The 16,163-nt window shown below is 55.8% G+C and overlaps 1 protein-coding gene across 12 annotated transcripts in view; it reads left to right on the forward strand.

The window, feature by feature from the left end:
- Positions 1-16,163, forward strand: part of MEF2D (myocyte enhancer factor 2D) — a 96,044-nt gene that overhangs the window by 70,989 nt on the left and 8,892 nt on the right. For 10 of the 12 annotated variants that reach the window (XR_008508877.1, XR_008508879.1, XR_008508876.1 and 7 more), the window contains 4 exons: positions 413-469; positions 7,188-7,381; positions 8,330-8,350; positions 12,325-12,454. Coding sequence is in view for 8 of the 12 variants with exons in the window: in XM_054517550.1 (XP_054373525.1) it covers positions 413-469; positions 7,188-7,381; positions 8,330-8,350; positions 12,325-12,454 (402 nt within the window). In the remaining 4 variants the exon portion in view is untranslated. The remainder of the gene's footprint in view (positions 1-412; positions 470-7,187; positions 7,382-8,329; positions 8,351-12,324; positions 12,455-16,163) is intronic. The other 2 variants (XM_054517556.1, XM_054517554.1) reach the window with 1 other exon arrangement.

Consider the following 16,163-nt stretch of genomic DNA (forward strand, 5'->3'; position numbering starts at 1 on the left):
GTGGTGTCCTGGCAGTGTGGGATGGTTTCCATCCCTGTGAACATTACAGGGGGGGGATTTTGTTTCCTGTCGTGCTGCTGGGGCTCTCTCTCCCCCCAGCAGCACCCGCTCTGTGTCCCCCCCCAAAAGGGGGGCTTGGAATCAAATAGCTGCAGTGTTTTCCAAGCTGCCTCCTTTGGAGCAGGCTCTGTGCACCTGGCTCCTTCCCAAAGGAAACGGATCTGCCTGGATAACATTTCCCAACCTGATCACCAGGAATGCTGCTCCTTTTGCCCAGGACTTTCTCCCCAGCAAGGCAGTCCTGTTTTTTCCCTTTTTGCCTTCCTCCACCGTGCTCCCTGCCCCCCAAAAGCGGGGATGCTCCCCCTGTTCCTGCCCTGATGCTGATCCCATCTCTGCTCTTGCTTTGCAGGGGCGATGCTTGGGGGAGACCTGAACAACACGAACGGAGCCTGCCCCAGCCCCGTGGGTGAGTAAGGAGCCTTCAGGCCCTGCCCTGGCTCCATGGGGCACTCCTGCCCTCCCTACACCTCCCACAGGATTTTGCTTTGCTGTTGAGCCCGTGGGGAAGCACTGGGGAAGGTTTTGCTGCTCTTGGCAGTGGGAGGGGTTGGCATGTGGAGCTCCAGGCTGCCTTTGGTGGGGGTGCTGGTTTCAGTGACCAAGCAGTCTCCATCTGCCCAGGGTTCTGGGGAGAGCTGCAGAGCAGGGAGGTGACCCCCAAAGACCAGGATTTGGGTAGCTCTGGGTTTAGCTCCTGCTGCTGCAGCCAATTCTCTGATCAATTAACACCCAGCTCCTCCTCGTGCTTGGGCCCTATAAAGGAACTTTACTGCAAGGAAAAGAAGCTCATTAAGGGCCTTTTCCACTGTGAGAGCCTCAGTGCTAATGAGGCTCAGGCCTCATGGCTCAGCTCCTCAGCTGTAAAATGCACTAACAACGTCTCCATCCCCACATCTGCCTCTGCCATCTGCAGGCTGAGGATGTTGGGCCACTGCTGGTGCAGGCACAGCCCAAAAACCAGAGCCAGCCCTGGGTACTGCTGGGAAGCAGCTGCTGCTCTCAGCACTGGCCTTGGCAGTGCTCCCAGCCTTGGCAGGGTAGATGCCATCCATCCCAGGGCAAGGGCAGAAGCAAAAGCTCCTGAGCCTGACTCCTCACCCCTTTTTGCAGTAGGTGCCCAGCTGACAGCACAGAGCAGTGTGGAATTCCACATCACCCCAGTTGAAACCAAACTGGAGCCAGATCCCGCTGGTTTTTGGGTGGAGTTGGTCCAGTTTTGGCTCTGCAGCATTGTGCCACCTGACCCCCATCCCCTGCACTCTGGATTCTGCCTGGAATAACCATTTCCCTGTGCTGGGCAGCACCGTGCCAGCACCAGAGGGATTTGTTCACACAGCAAAACCCACCAGGGTGCTTTGTGGGGCAGTGTCCCAGTGTCTCCCTGGGCTTTCCTAGCCCCCAGCTTTGCTGATGCTGGAGGGCACAGGGAAGGGGCCATCATACAGCTCTGGATTCTGCCAGGAATAACCATTTCCCTGTGCTGGGCAGCACCGTGCCAGCCCCAGAGGGATTTGTTCCCACAGCAAAACCCACCAGGGTGCTTTGTGGGGCAGTGTCCCAGTGTCTCCCAGCACCCAGCACGAATCTTTGCTGATCCTTGAGGTACACAGGGAAGGGGCCATCATACAGCTCTGGATTCTGCCATTTCCCTGTGCTGGGCAGCACCGTGCCAGCCCCAGAGGGCTTTCTATCCAGAGCAAAACCCACCAGGGTGCTTTGTGGGGCAGTGTCTCCCTGGGCTCTCCCAGCACGGAGCTTTGCTGATCCTTGAGGTACACAGGGAAGGGGCCATCGTGCCCCAGGCAGCTCTGGGGGCTCCATTCCCCACAGCCACCCCCATGTCAGCTGTCAGAGCACTCAGGATTCTGGATTCTGCCATTTCCCTGTGCTGGGCAGCACCGTGCCAGCCCCAGAGGGATTTGTTCACACAGCAAAACCCACCAGGGTGCTTTGTGGGGCAGTGTCTCCCAGCACCCAGCACGGAGCTTTGCTGATCCTTGAGGTACACAGGGAAGGGGCCATCGTGCCCCAGGCAGCTCTGGGGCCTCGTTCCCCCCCATCCACCCCCGTGTCAGCTGTTGGAGCAGCCCCTGCGGGTGCAGAGCTTGGCAGGGCCCCTGAATGTCAGCATTGACGTCACCCGAGCATTCCCTGCGTTCCTGCTGCCACTGCAGGAAATGGGGCTGAGCAGCAGGGCCAGCCCCAGACCCCTGCTGTCCCCAGACTCTCCCCGCCCTCCCTGGGGCTCCCCTCGTGCCTCTGGGAGGGCACTGTGGCTCTGGCACTTCTCAAATACCTGCTACGTCTCTTCCTCCTCCTCCTCCTCCTCCTCGTCCTCCTCCTCCTCCTCCTCCTCCTCCCTTGCAGTCTCTGCAGCACTCAGTGATCACCTGCTGCCTCTGAGTCATCAGCTGCGGGTGCCTCTGGCCGGATCCTGCAGTGCTGTGTCCCTGCATGCTGCCCACACTCCATGGCTGTGCCACCCTGGGGATGCAGCACCTGCCCCTGCCCCGTGGGGGATGCTGAGCCCTGAGTGTCCCCGCTCAAATTCCCCCTGCAAAGGCAGCCCAGAGGAGCCAGAGGGCTCCTGCCACAGGCATCTTCTATGGAAAATCCTTTCTTTAGGATTTGTTCCTCCTGAGAAGGCCTCAGGAACAAAATGTAAGCAATGGTTATCTGCTGCTGTGGAATGCAACAGGGGCATCTGGGATTGGGCTCATGTGGTTGTTTCTAATTAATGGCCAATCACAGCCCAGCTGTCCAGACTGTCTCAGCCAGTCAGAGGATTTTGTTATCATGTGTGATGGTGTTCACAGGGGTCTCAGGTTGAGGGAAGAGATGAGGATCTGACTCCATGTTTCAGAAGGCTTGATTTATTATTTTATGATATATATTACATTAAAACTATACTAAAAGAATGGAAGAAAGGATTTCATCAGAAGGCTGGCTAAGAATAGAATAAGAAAGAATGATAACAAAGGTTTGTGGCTCTGATAGAGTCTGAGCCAGCTGGGCTGTGATTGGCCATTAATTAGAAACAACCACATGAGACCAATCCCAGATCCACCTGTTGCATTCCACAGCAGCAGATAACCATTGTTTGCATGTTGTTCCTGAGGCCTCTCAGCTTCTCAGGAGGAAAATTCCCAAGGAAAGGATTTTTCATAAAAGATGTCTGCGACAATCCTTCTTTTCTATTCTTAGCCAGCCTTCTGGTGAAATCCTTTCTTCTATTCTTTTAGTATAGTTTAAATATAATATATATCATAAAATAATAAATCAAGCTTTCTGAAACATGGAGTCAGATCCTCATCTCTTCCCTCAGAGCCCTGTGAGCACCATCAGAGCTCCTCTTTTAGACTCCTTCCCTTGCCTGGGCAGTGCAGCCCCTCTCTCTGGATCCGTGCTGGCTGCACGTGGCAATGACAGCAGCAATGACAGCCCAAGGCCACCCCACCCATCTTTGGGGGTGAGTGGGGGCAGCACTGGAGCCCAAAGCAGCTCAGGGAGCCACCCCAACCCACAGTGATGCAGGGTGTGCCTCAAACAGGCTCACCATGGGAGCCCCGTGGGCATCCATGCATTGGGAAGGAGAATATCAAAGGATTTAACATTTCTTATGGCTTTTCCATGGTCATGGGAAGGAGAATATCAAAGAGTTTAACATTTCTTATGGCTTTTCCATGGCCCTGGGAAGGAGAACATCAAAGAGTTTACCATTTCTTTTGGCTTTTCCATGGCTTTGGGAATGAGATTATCAAAGAGTTCAACGTTTCTTTTGGCTTTTCCATGCCTTGAGAAGGAGAATATAAAAGAATTTAACATTTCTTTTGGCTATTCCATGGCATTGGGAAGGAGAATATCAGAGTTTAACATTTCTTTTGATTTTTCCATGGCCTTGAGAAGGAGAATATCAAAGAATTGAAGATTTCTTTTGGCTTTTCCATGGCTTTGAGAAGGAGAATATCAGAGAATTTAAGATTTCTTTTGGCTTTTCCATGGCCACCAGCACTGCAGGTCACCCGAGGAATTTCTGCACCTTTGTTGTTGATAAATCTAAAAGCCAGTGCCCCTGTGGGACCAAGGGGAGCATTGCCACCCCTGTGCCATCTGTGGGGTCAGAGCATTGCTACTCCTGTGCCATCTGTGGGGCCAGAGGAGAGTGTCACCAGTGCTCCCCTTGATCCCCACAGATGGCACAGGGGTGGCAATGCTCCCCTTGGTCCCACAGATGGCACAGGGGTGGCAATGCTCTGATCCCACAGATGGCACAGGGGTGGCAATGCTCCCCTTGGTCCCACAGATGGCACAGGGGTGGCAATGCTCCCCTTGGTCCCACAGATGGCACAGGGGTGGCAATGCTCTGATCCCACAGATGGCACAGGGGTGGCAATGCTCCCCTTGGTCCCACAGATGGCACAGAGGTGGTGACACTCCCCTTGGTCCCACAGCTGGCCCAGGGCTGGCATCCAGGGCAGCATTACCACCCCTGTGCCCGCTGTGCCCACCCTGGGCAGCTCCAGGGGCGCAGGGACTTTGCTGAGCCCCCCTCCCTGCAGTGTTGGTGGCAGCAGCCCCTGCTGGAATGCAGCTGCAGCTCGATGTGCATGTCATTAATAATGCAATCAGCGACCTATTTTTCCCGGTCTAACGTGCAATGAATGTGAGGGCTGAATCCTGGTGATTGCTGAACGCCTTTCTATCTTTGGGGCCTATTCATGAAAAAAAACCAACCCTCATCAGAACAGTAATCTGATCCAATTTATTCCTTTCCTGATGTTCATCAAATCTTTTCCTTTTTATTTTTTTTTTCTTCCTTTCCTTTCTTCTTTTTTTTTTTCCCTTCTCTTTGCACATAAAATCCTTAAGTGGGGCAGCAGGAGGAGGAGGAGGAGGAGGAAAGGAGGGAACCTCAGATCTTCAAAGGGGCAGTGGGAGCAGTGAACTGAGTCCTCACTCTGCCACAGCCCCTTTTCACTGCCCCAGTAGCAGAAAGAGGCCCTAAAAGTGAATGTGCCAATAATTACCCATCTTGGCAGGGCTGTGGTGCCCAAGCAAAGCAGGGAAAGAGCCTGGCTGCAGATCAGGCTCTGAGATTTGCTGGGTGTTTCTGCAGGAACACAAAGGGAAGTCCCTGCAGGTTGGGCAGCTTGGGGGCTGCTGCCTGTCCTGGGGTGAACCTGCTGGGGTGCAGGAGGGATTTGGGGGGGATGAGGTGCTGCTCTCCCACAGGAAGGAGCAGTCACGGAGTGTAGGATGGTCAGGATGGATGGAGGTGAGGAATCTCTGAAGCCAGGGCTTGGGATTTGGGGTTTATTGCAAAGGGCCTGGGTGCAGGGGATTTTTGGGATTTGGGGTTTATTGCAGAGGGCCTGGGCGTAGGGGCCTTTTGGGATTTGGGGTTTTTGCAAAGGGCCTGGGTGCAGGGGATTTTTGGGAATTGGGGTTTATTGCAAAGGCCCTGGGTGCAGGGGCCTTTTGGAGTTTGGGGTTTATTGCAAAGGGCCTGGGTGCAGGGACCTTTTGGAGTTTGGGGTTTTTGCAAAGGGCCTGGGTGCAGGGCCCTGCTGGGATTTGGGGTTTATTGCAAAGGGCCTGGGTGCAGGGCCCTGCTGGGATTTGGGGTTTTTGCAAAGGGCCTGGGTGCAGGGACCTTTTGGGATTTGGGGTTCATTGCAAAGGGCCTGGGTGCAGGGCCCTGCTGGGATTTGGGGTTCATTGCACAGGGCCTGGGTGCAGGGCCCTGCTGGGATTTGGGGTTTTTGCAAAGGGCCTGGGTGCAGGGCCCTGCTGGGATTTGGGGTTTATTGCAAAGGGCCTGGGTGCAGGGCCCTGCTGGGAGCTGCCAGGCACAGCTGGAGCAGGACTGAGAGAAGAGAGGGGGAGAGAGGATGAGAGGGAAAGAGAGTAAAGGAGTAAAAAAGGTAAGAGAGTAAAAAGGGTAAGAGAGTGAGATTCCCATTACAATACCATAAATTTTCTTCTGTGCTGAATATTCTAATTCTCACTGACCAATCCAGTACAAGATACAAATCCTACAGCATTTCCATACAGCCTGTAAGAATCATTACATCACCACACTGTGTTACATTTTAAACCCTAAAAACTCCTCTTTGGGCCCCTTCTGCCAAGCTGTAGGGTCTGCTCTGCCCCTTGGGCCTGCCTGCAAGCAGAGGGTGTTGTTCCATCAAAAGGGGATCACCTTCAGCTGGCCACACCATTGTTTTCCAGTTGTTCAGTAACTGAGGGATCTCAAAGCCTGCTTTCATTTCAATCTCGCTTATAGTTTCTATATTCTCAAAATCTTTTGCCAGACAATCATATTTATAAGGCTTTTCTTATAAATAATTTTTCATCTAAAAATGATGAAAAAAAATCATGTTTTAAATCATGTTTCATCTTCCCCAGCACTGGAGCACTGATGGAGCCCCAGTGCAGTGTGTCCATCACCATCACCACTGCCACTCCTCCAACCTTCACCTGCTCCCTCTCTGTGCCCCTTGTTCCTGCACGTGAAAAACGCCAATCACTTGTTTTTAAAATTTTAAAAGTTTAATAGTAATAAAATGGTTATAAAAAAATAGTAATACAATTAGAGTAATAATAATTTGGACAGTTTGAATTAGGACAATATGAGACAATAGAGACAAAGAGTTAGGATGTCCAGGTACCTTTTTCTGGGCAGCACCAGCCCGAAAAAGGACCCACATTAACAAAGGATTAACCCTTAAAAACAGCAGCCTATTGCATATTCATACACTGCATACATGATGCATAAATTCCATTCAAACAGAAGATTCTGTCTGGTCATCATCAACTTCTTCCTCTGAATCCTAACAGTGCCTTCAAGGCGGGAAGAAGTTCGTTTCTACTGATAAGAGAGAAATAAATTCTCTTTCTCTGAAAGATTGAGGTGTCCTGTGGCTGCTATTTCAAGTCCTTACTTTAGAAAAGTATCCTACAGCATCGCTTCTATTTTAACATTTTGTTAGAACCTAAAACTCTATTTACCACACTACTTAAGAGAATGAACACAGCATCACTTTCTAACCCAACCCATCTAACATCCATTTGAATATCTGCAAAAAGCCAATCATTAAACACACGCATTTTTCCCACTGCAGGAAACGGCTACGTCAGTGCCAGGGCCTCTCCGGGGCTCCTGCCCGTGTCCAACGGCAGCAGCCTGGGCAAGATCATCCCGGCCAAGTCCCCTCCACCACCGGGGGCGCACGGAGCTCAGCTGGCCCCCAACAGCCGCAAGCCCGACCTGCGAGTCATCACCTCGCAGGGCAGCAAGGGGCTGATGCACCACCTGGTGAGTGCCACTGTGCCACTGCTGCGGCTGCCAGGGGCTGCCAGGGGCTGCCAGCGGGGTAATTTGGGGCTGTAGTGGTAATTTGGGGGCTGGATGGGGCCGTGGTGGAGGGGAGATCTGAAGGGGAAGGATGGGATTCGTGCCTGCAGCATCCTGGAGCGGGCAGCACTGTGAGCTGTGTGTGCCCCATGGATGGTACAAACCCTCTCCCAGGTGCCATTTTCACCAGTTTGTGCCCCATGAATGGCACAAACCCTCTCTCAATCACCACCCTGACTCGTGTGCCCCATGGATGGTACAAACCCTCTCCCAAGCACCATCTGACCTGTGTGTGTTCCATGGATGGTGCAAACCCTCTCCCAATCACCACCCTGACCCTGTTTGTGCCCCATGAATGGTATAAACCCTCTCCCAAACACCATTTTGAGGTGTTTGTACCCCATGAATGGCACAAACCCTCTCTCAATCACCACCCTGACCCGTGTGTGCCCCATGGATGGTGCAAAGCCTCTCCCAAGTGCCATTTTCACCAGTTTGTGCCCCATGGGTGGTACAAACCCTCTCCCAAGCACCATCTGACCTGTGTGTGCCCCATGGATGGTGCAAACTGTGTGCCAGGCACTATCTGAGCTGTTTATGCCCCATAGATGGTACAAACCATCTCCCAAACACCATTTTGAGCTGTTTGTGCCCCATGAATGGCACAAACCCTCTCCCAAATACCACCCTGACCCTGTTTGTGCCCCATGAATGGTACAAACCCTCTCCCAATCACCACCCTGACCCTGTTTGTGCCCCATGGCTGGCACAAACCCTCTCCCAGTCACCACCCTGACCCGTGTGTGCCCCGTGGAGGTGAGGGTGAGGTGCCAGTGGGCACGGTGCTGCTGGGAGGGGCTGTGTGAGTTAACAGTGCTCTCGGTTCTCTCCCTGTTCTCCCCTGCACAGACCGAGGACCACCTGGCTCTGGTGAGTTCCCCTCTGGGTGTGCATGGTGTGGTGGCCCATGGGCTGTTTGTCCCCTCAGTCCTGTCCTGGCCTGGCATGGGGCACACAGAGGGGTGGGCACTGGCTCTCTGTGGTGGGAATGTGGTGGGGGATGTGGGCACCAGCTTGGATCCAGTCCTGCTGCAGAAAATAAATCCAGAGAAAAACAGCTCTTAGGAAAACCCAGTTCCCTGTGGGAAAGGAGCTGGCATGAGCTGCAAAGGGCCTGTTTCTCCACCAAGGCCAAAATTGCTGTGTTGGTCCCCCTGGGGAGGTCAGCCAGGGTCCCTGTGGGGACTGTGGAGCTGAGCTGGGCACTGCCACTGCCCTGGACCTGCCCATGGGGCTTGGCTGGAGCCACCACAGCTCCAGCACAGGGACACCTGGCCCATGGCCAGCACATGGGAGACAGGGAGTAAATCAGGCTCTTCCCATATTAAAGATATTATTTAAAGCCTGTGTAAATCCACTGGCTGCCTTGTGCACTCCCTAAACCTCCCTTGTGCACGGGGCAGTTTTCTGTGTTATTTTTATGGCTTTTTTTTTTTTTCCCCTCTCCCTGGCAGCAAAGTGAATGCCACCTTGTTTGTGGCAAGGATTCACTCTGCTCTGTTGCTATTCTGGTGCAGGGCAGATGGGAGACAGGGTCAGCCCAGCAAGGGAAGGGCAGGAGCTGCTGCAGGATGCAGATCACACAGCCAGGGAAAAGCTCTCCAAAAACACAGGAGAAAGCCAATCCCTCTGGCAGCCTGCACTGAGACACTCCTGGCCAGGGCAAGGGTGGGCCAGGCATGACAGACACAAATTCTGCTCCTCTTTGTGTCCCCAAACCCTTCTTGCTTAGTGGCCCCCTTCCAGCATCTCTGTGCCTCAGTTTCCCCATGTGTGGAGGGAGAGCAGTGACTCTGCCCTCCCCATCTGCTCATTCCTGATCCCTGTGCCCATTCCCTGGCTGCACACTGCAGCAGCATTGGTGCAAATCCACTGGGGTGGCATTTGCAGTTTTAATTGTTGGGCTGAATTCACCTGGTGGCTTTTGGCCTGAAGTGAAAAACGTCCTCACCTTGTGATGGTGTTCACAGGGGTCTGAGGATGAGGGAGGAGATGAGGATCTGACTCCATGTTTCAGAAGGCTTGATTTATTATTTTATGATATATATTACATTAAAACTATACTAAAAGGATAGAAGAAAGGATTTCATCAGAAGGCTGGCTAAGAATAGAAAAAGAATGATAACAAAGGTTTGTGGCTCTGATAAGAGTCTGAGCCAGCTGGGCTGTGATTGGCCATTAATTAGAAACAACCACATGAGCCCAATCCCAGATGCACCTGTTGCATTCCACAGCAGCAGATAATCAATGTTTGCATGTTGTTCCTGAGGCCTCTCAGCTTCTCAGGAGGAAAATTCCCAAGGCAAGGATTTTCCATAAAAGATGCCTGTGACACTCGCCCCAGCCAAGGTGGCAGCAGTCAGGTGGATGCCAGTGAGGGTGGTGAAATGTGGCCAGGGTGGCACAGGCACCTTGGCACTGCTGCATCAGGAAGGGAACTGCAGGGTGTGTGCCCCACAGATCCCCCCTGCTCCTCCAGCCTTCTCCCCAGCTTTGCTCCCTCCACGCTGCTCAGCCCACACACAGCAGATCCTCTCTGCAAGTGGCAGCTCCCACCTCATCCCAGGCAGCTGTGAGATGAGTCAGGATCCCTCCAGTGCATCCCCAGTGCCCACAGCCCCAGCCCTGCCACCCTCAGTGCTGCTCCTGCAGCTCTGAGCCTGCTCTCCTCCCTGCCAGGCTTCAGAGAGGTGTCCCCCCATTGCTGTCCACACTCCCACCACTGCAGGGCCAGCAGGGTCCATGCCCTGGCAGCATGCTGCATGGTTGGCACCACCTGGGAGTGTTGTCTGTGGGCACGGTGTGAGTGGCACAATGTGGGGGGCAGCTTGCACAGCTCCTCCCTGTGTGGATTGTGCTGAAAATCGGGCGTTGTGACAATGACAACGGCGCCCACACTCACCTCGGGGCACCAGGGAGGTTCCTGGGGCTGGCACAGCTTGCCCTGCTGCTGTCCCTGTGCCACACTCACCCCTGTGCCCTGCCAGGGAAGGCACAGGGCCCTGCAGAGAGGGGCACAAGGGATGGGGCTGTGGGGGCACAAGGGATGTGGGGCTGTGGGGGCACAAGGGATGGGGCTGTGGGCCCTGCAGAAGGGATGGGGCTGTGGGGACTGCAGAGAGGGGCACAAGGGATGGGGCTGTGAGGGCACAAGGGATGGGGCTGTGGGCCCTGCACAAGGGATATGGGGCTGTAGAGAGGGGCAGAATGGGGCTGTGGGGGCACAAGGGATGGGGCTGTGGGCCCTGCAGAGAGGGGCACAAGGGATATGGGGCTGCAGAGAGGGGCACAAGGGATATGGGGCTGCAGAGAGGGGCAGAAGGGATGGGGCTGTGGGCCCTGCAGAGAGGGGCACAAGGGATATGGGGCTGCAGAGAGGGGCACAAGGGATGGGGCTGTAGAGAGGGGCAGAATGGGGCTGTGGGGGCACAAGGGATGGGGCTGTGGGCCCTGCAGAGAGGGGCACAGGGGATATGGGGGCACAAGGGATGGGGCTGTGGGCCCTGCACAACGGATGGGGCTGTGGGCCCTGCAGAGAGGGGCACAGGGGATATGGGGGCACAAGGGATAGGGCTGTGGGCCCTGCAGAGAGGGGCAGAATGGGGCTGTGGGCCCTGCAGAGAGGGGCAGAATGGGGCTGTGGGCCCTGCATCCCCCTGGTCTCTCATCCAGGCAGGACAGGGACAGGGCTGTGCCTTTGTAAGGATCTTTTGTGCCACGTCCTTAACCCACAGCACGGCCAGGGCTGGCTGCCAGCAGGATGTGTGCCAGGAAAACCTTCTCCTGCAGCCCCCCACAGCTTTAGCAGTCAGAGCCCTGCTAATCTCCTTGCCCAGGCCACAGGGGGCACCCGGGGCTGGGCACTGTGTGGGTGCAAGGGGAGCAAATCCTGCACAGCCAGGTGCTCTCACCCGCTGCAGGTGGCCAGGGCAGGGTGCCAGCCTCCAGCCCTGTGCCAGGAGGGTCTCCCTGGCCATGGGGGAGCACTGCAGAGTGTGTGCCCAGCCCTGCAGGGCCCTGAGCTGCACAGTTGCACCCTCGTGCCAGGCGTGGTTCAAGCTGGGCACTGCCCCAGTCTTCACAGGGTGACGTGTGCTGGGTGCTTGGGATTAGAGTCAAGCCTCTTGAGTCTGATTTAAATCAGATCAGCAGAGACAGCCCAGATTATCTGCCTTGTAAACAGGGCTGAATCTGACCTGTGGGTCTGCCCACATAACTGCCTGGAAAACCAAGGGGGGGAGCTTGGGGTGCTCTGGTCCAAGGGCAGAATTTTTCCATGGTGGACCTGCTAATACCTGAGTCACCAAAACCTTGTGAGGGCACTGAGCCAGCAGGCTGCTGAGCACTGGACTTGGAGTTTAGGGATTCCAGAGTCCCTTTAAAATCCTGAGGCCAATGCTTGGTGTCCTCAGCTTCCCTTGAGGCAGGGGTTTGTTCCTGGCCACCAGAGCTGCAGGGAGATGTCAGCTCTGTGCTGGTTTTGGTTTGCTTTGATGCCTTTGTCACTCCTTGGGAGCTCAGCAAGGCTCACTCTGGAAAGCAGTGAGGAATTGTCTGAGGCCTCCTGGTGGTTTCCCCCTCCATGCACTCAGGGGCATGGCTGGTGCTGCTGGGTGAAGGAAGGGGACTCAAGGCCGTGACCTGCAGATGAGTGTCAGTGCCTGGTGTGGTTTGTACTTTGCTTTTTTGCAGTGTGGAATGGCCAGAGGATCAATCCTGCCTGTCCCCACGGTCTCCATGCTCAGTCCCAGTGCATGCCCAGGGGGTCTGGGGGGGGCACAACCTCTGAAAATGACCCAATCCAACCATCTGGGCTTTAACTCCCTCCCTGTTTGCTCCCACAGCAGAACACACAGCGCTTGGGTGTCTCTCAAGCAACTCACTCTCTGACCACACCAGTCGTGTCCGTGGCCACTCCGAGTCTGCTGACACAGGGGCTGCCCTTCTCAGCCATGCCCACAGCCTACAACACAGGTAAGACATGGCCAGGACAGAGCTGTGACACAGGTGAGACATGGGCAGGACAGAGATCTGACACAGGTGTGACATGGGCAGGAGAGAGATCTGAGCAGGTGAGACATGGGCAGGACAGAGATCTGAGCAGGTGAGACATGGGCAGGGCAGAGATCTGGCACAGACAGGACCTGGCCAAGACAGAGCTTTAAGCAGACAGGACCTGGCCAGGACAGAGCTCTCAGGTGTCTCAGTTAGCTCTGACACAGACAGGACCTGGCCAGGACAGAGCTCTCAGGTGTCTCAGTTAGCTCTGACACAGACAGGACCTGGCCAGGACAGAGCTTTAAGCAGACAGGACCTGGCCAGGACAGAGCTCTCAAGTGTCTCAGCCCCAGAGGGAAATGTGCTGCTGCAGGTGTGCCTGGGGCTCCCTGAGCAGCTGCAGTGGTGCTCCTGGCACTCTCCACTGCAGCACATTGAGTGCAAGGGTTCCACAGGACTAAAAGCAAGGGAATTTCATTGTGTCAGTGGTGAGAGCTCATTGTCATAGCCAGAAGGGCTGTGAGGGCTGATGCAGCCCATTGCACTGTGCAAGTGGATGCTAATTACAGCTACACCCATCCCCGGGCTCTCAGAGCTCTGGGGATGTTGTAATAATGACAACAAATCCCTCAGAAAGTTTGGGAAGAATGCAAACCAACCTGCTCCCAGCCACAGCTGATTCGGGTGCTGGGTTGAAACCAGCCCCAGGCGACAGCGACAGTGCACTTGCCCAAACACCAGAATTGCTCATCTCTCACCTGTCAGACCTCCAGCAAGGCTTTGAGGGCTTGCTGGCTGCCTGTGTAACTTGTTCTGAGGAAAAGTTTGCAACAAATGTACAAAAGCTGCTTGTCTGGAAGAAGGCAGAAGTGGCAGTTGGATACTCCCTGTCCTAATGAGTAGGTGCAGTCCCAGAGATGCTGGCTGTGCGTGATGGGGCTGCTCTCCTGCGTGACCATGTGGTTCACCAGCCAGCCAGAGTCCCCAAAATAGGTTTTAATTGAGCCCTGTGCACTGCTCAGAGCAGAGGAGCCTGAATTTCAGCTCTCTGTAGTTATTTTTTCTCTCAGCTGACCGTGGGCAGAGCTGTGTTCCTGCCCAGGTGCTGTGGAGGCACCACTGTAGGGTGCAAACTCTGAACCTGGCAGTGCTGCCAGAGCTGCCCTGTTAGCTGGGCAGGAATTGGCTTCATTTGTGAAGGGTCTGGAGCACAAGGAGCTGAGGGGGCTCAGCCTGGAGGAAAGGAGGTTTGGAGGGACTTTGTCACTGTCCACAACTCCCTGACAGGGGGGGACAGCCAGGATTGGGCTCTGCTCCTGGGTGACAAAGGGCAGGACAAGGAGAAACGGCCCCAGGGGGGGTTTAGGTGGGGTATTAGGGAAAATTTCTGTGTGGAAAAGGTGTTGAGGCCTTGGAACCACAGAGCCTTGGGGCAGTGGTGGTGTCACCATGCCTGGAGGGATTTAACAGAGGTGACTGTGGCACTTGGGGACACGGCTCAGTGGTGGCCTTGGCAGTGCTGGGGGAGCAATTGGACTCCATGGTCTGGGACAGCCTTTCCAGCCAGGAGAAAAGGAGGTTTGAAGGGACTTTGTCACTGTCCACAACTCCCTGACAGGGGGGGACAGCCAGGATTGGGCTCTGCTCCTGGGTGACAAAGGGCAGGACAAGGAGAAATGGCCCCAGGGGGGGTTTAGGTGGGGTATTAGGGAAAAATTCTGTGTGGAAAAGGTGTTGAGGCCTTGGAACCACAGAGCCTTGGGGCAGTGGTGGTGTCACCATGCCTGGAGGGATTTAACAGAGGTGACTGTGGCACTTGGGGACATGGCTCAGTGGTGGCCTTGGCAGTGCTGGGGGAGCCATTGGACTCCATGGTCTGGGACAGCCTTTCCAGCCAGGAGAAAAGGAGGTTTGAAGGGACTTTGTCACTGTCCACAACTCCCTGACAGGGGGGGACAGCCAGGATTGGGCTCTGCTCCTGGGTGACAAAGGGCAGGACAAGGAGAAATGGCCCCAGGGGGGGTTTAGGTGGGGTATTAGGGAAAAATTCTGTGTGGAAAAGGTGTTGAGGCCTTGGAACCACAGAGCCTTGGGGCAGTGGTGGTGTCACCATGCCTGGAGGGATTTAACAGAGGTGACTGTGGCACTTGGGGACATGGCTCAGTGGTGGCCTTGGCAGTGCTGGGGGAGCAATTGGACTCCATGGTCTGGGACAGCCTTTCCAGCCCAGATAATTCAGTGGTTCTGTGGTGCTGCAGAGGTGGTGGAGAGCTGCAGATGCCCTGAGCAAACTCCCACCCTGGAGCATTGCCTGGAGCATTGCCCAGGACTCACCTGCTTGCTGGGTGGGCATTGCCTGGATTCCAGGCTGGTGCAGCTGTGCTGAGCTGCCCTTTGGCCAGAATTCTGTGCCCTTTCCTGTGCTGGGGTGTCAAACCTGCCCCTTCCCAGCCCTGTGACCTGGGGCTGAAGCCCTGCTGGGGGCTGAGGGGCAGCCAGGAGCTCCCAGAGCAGAGCAGGCAGTGCCGGGGGGGTGTGGAGCAGGGAAGCCGGTGCCAGGATGTTGGGTGGGGTGTGCTGGGGATTTGGCAGCAGTTCAGCACCAGCACAGCCACCTCTGTGTGTGCTGCTGGGGTGGGGACAGCTGAAACCACGAGACACCCAAAATTAGAGCTAGGGAGGGGGAGGAGAGGGTGTGAGGAGGGTTTGCTGGGTGGCTGTGGCAGGCTGACACGGCTGACCAAGGCCTGACCATCTCCTCAAGGAGCAGCCCTTCCCTCCCTGGCTTTCTCCACCAGCATTCTTTGTAGAATCCCCTCTGGTTTGAGGTGCCCCACTGGGATTTTCAGTGGGTTCTGTAGGGGACAGGCATTGCCCTGCAAATCTGGGGGGGTCCTGGGGTGGGGGGTGCCCGTGGAGGGGTGGGAACAGTGTGGGGGAGTCCTGTGGAGGGGGGGGTCACAGTGACAGCTCCGTGTCCCCATGGCGGGCAGGGAGCGCCCCCTGCTGCCACCCGGGACACGGCGCGCGAGGGGTGTCCCAGGCATGGGTGGGGCTGTCCCAGGTAAGGCCCAGGTACAGGTGAGGGTGCCCCAGGCACAGGTGGGGATGCCCAGGTACAGGTGGGGGTGCCCCAGGCACAGGTGAGGGTGGCCCAGGCACAAGTGGGGATGCCCCAGGTACTGGTGGGGATGCCCCAGGTACAGGTGGGGATGCCCCAGGCACAGGTGGGGATGCCCCAGGCACAAGTGGGGATGCCCAGGCCCAGGTGGGGATGCCCCAGGCACAGGTGGGGATGCCCAGGTACAGGTGAGGGTGCCCCAGGCCCAGGTGGGGATGCCCCAGGCACAGGTGGGGATGCCCAGGTACAGGTGGGGATGCCCAGGCACAGGTGGGGATGCCCAGGTACAGGTGAGGGTGCCCCAGGCACAGGTGGGGATGCTCCAGGTACAGGTGGGGATGCCCAGGTACAAGTGGGGGTGCCCCAGGTACTGGTGGGGATGCCCCAGGTACAGGTGGGGATGCTCCAGGTACAGGTGGGGATGCCCAGGTACAAGTGGGGGTGCCCCAGGTACTGGTGGGGATGCCCCAGGTACAGGTGGGGATGCTCCAGGTACAGGTGGGGATGCCCAGGTACAGGTGGGGATGCCCAGGTACAAGTGGGGGTGCCCCAGGTACAGGTGGG

Source organism: Molothrus ater, chromosome 29 (assembly GCF_012460135.2).
Source record: "Molothrus ater isolate BHLD 08-10-18 breed brown headed cowbird chromosome 29, BPBGC_Mater_1.1, whole genome shotgun sequence".
NCBI classification, from domain to species: Eukaryota; Metazoa; Chordata; class Aves; order Passeriformes; family Icteridae; genus Molothrus; species Molothrus ater.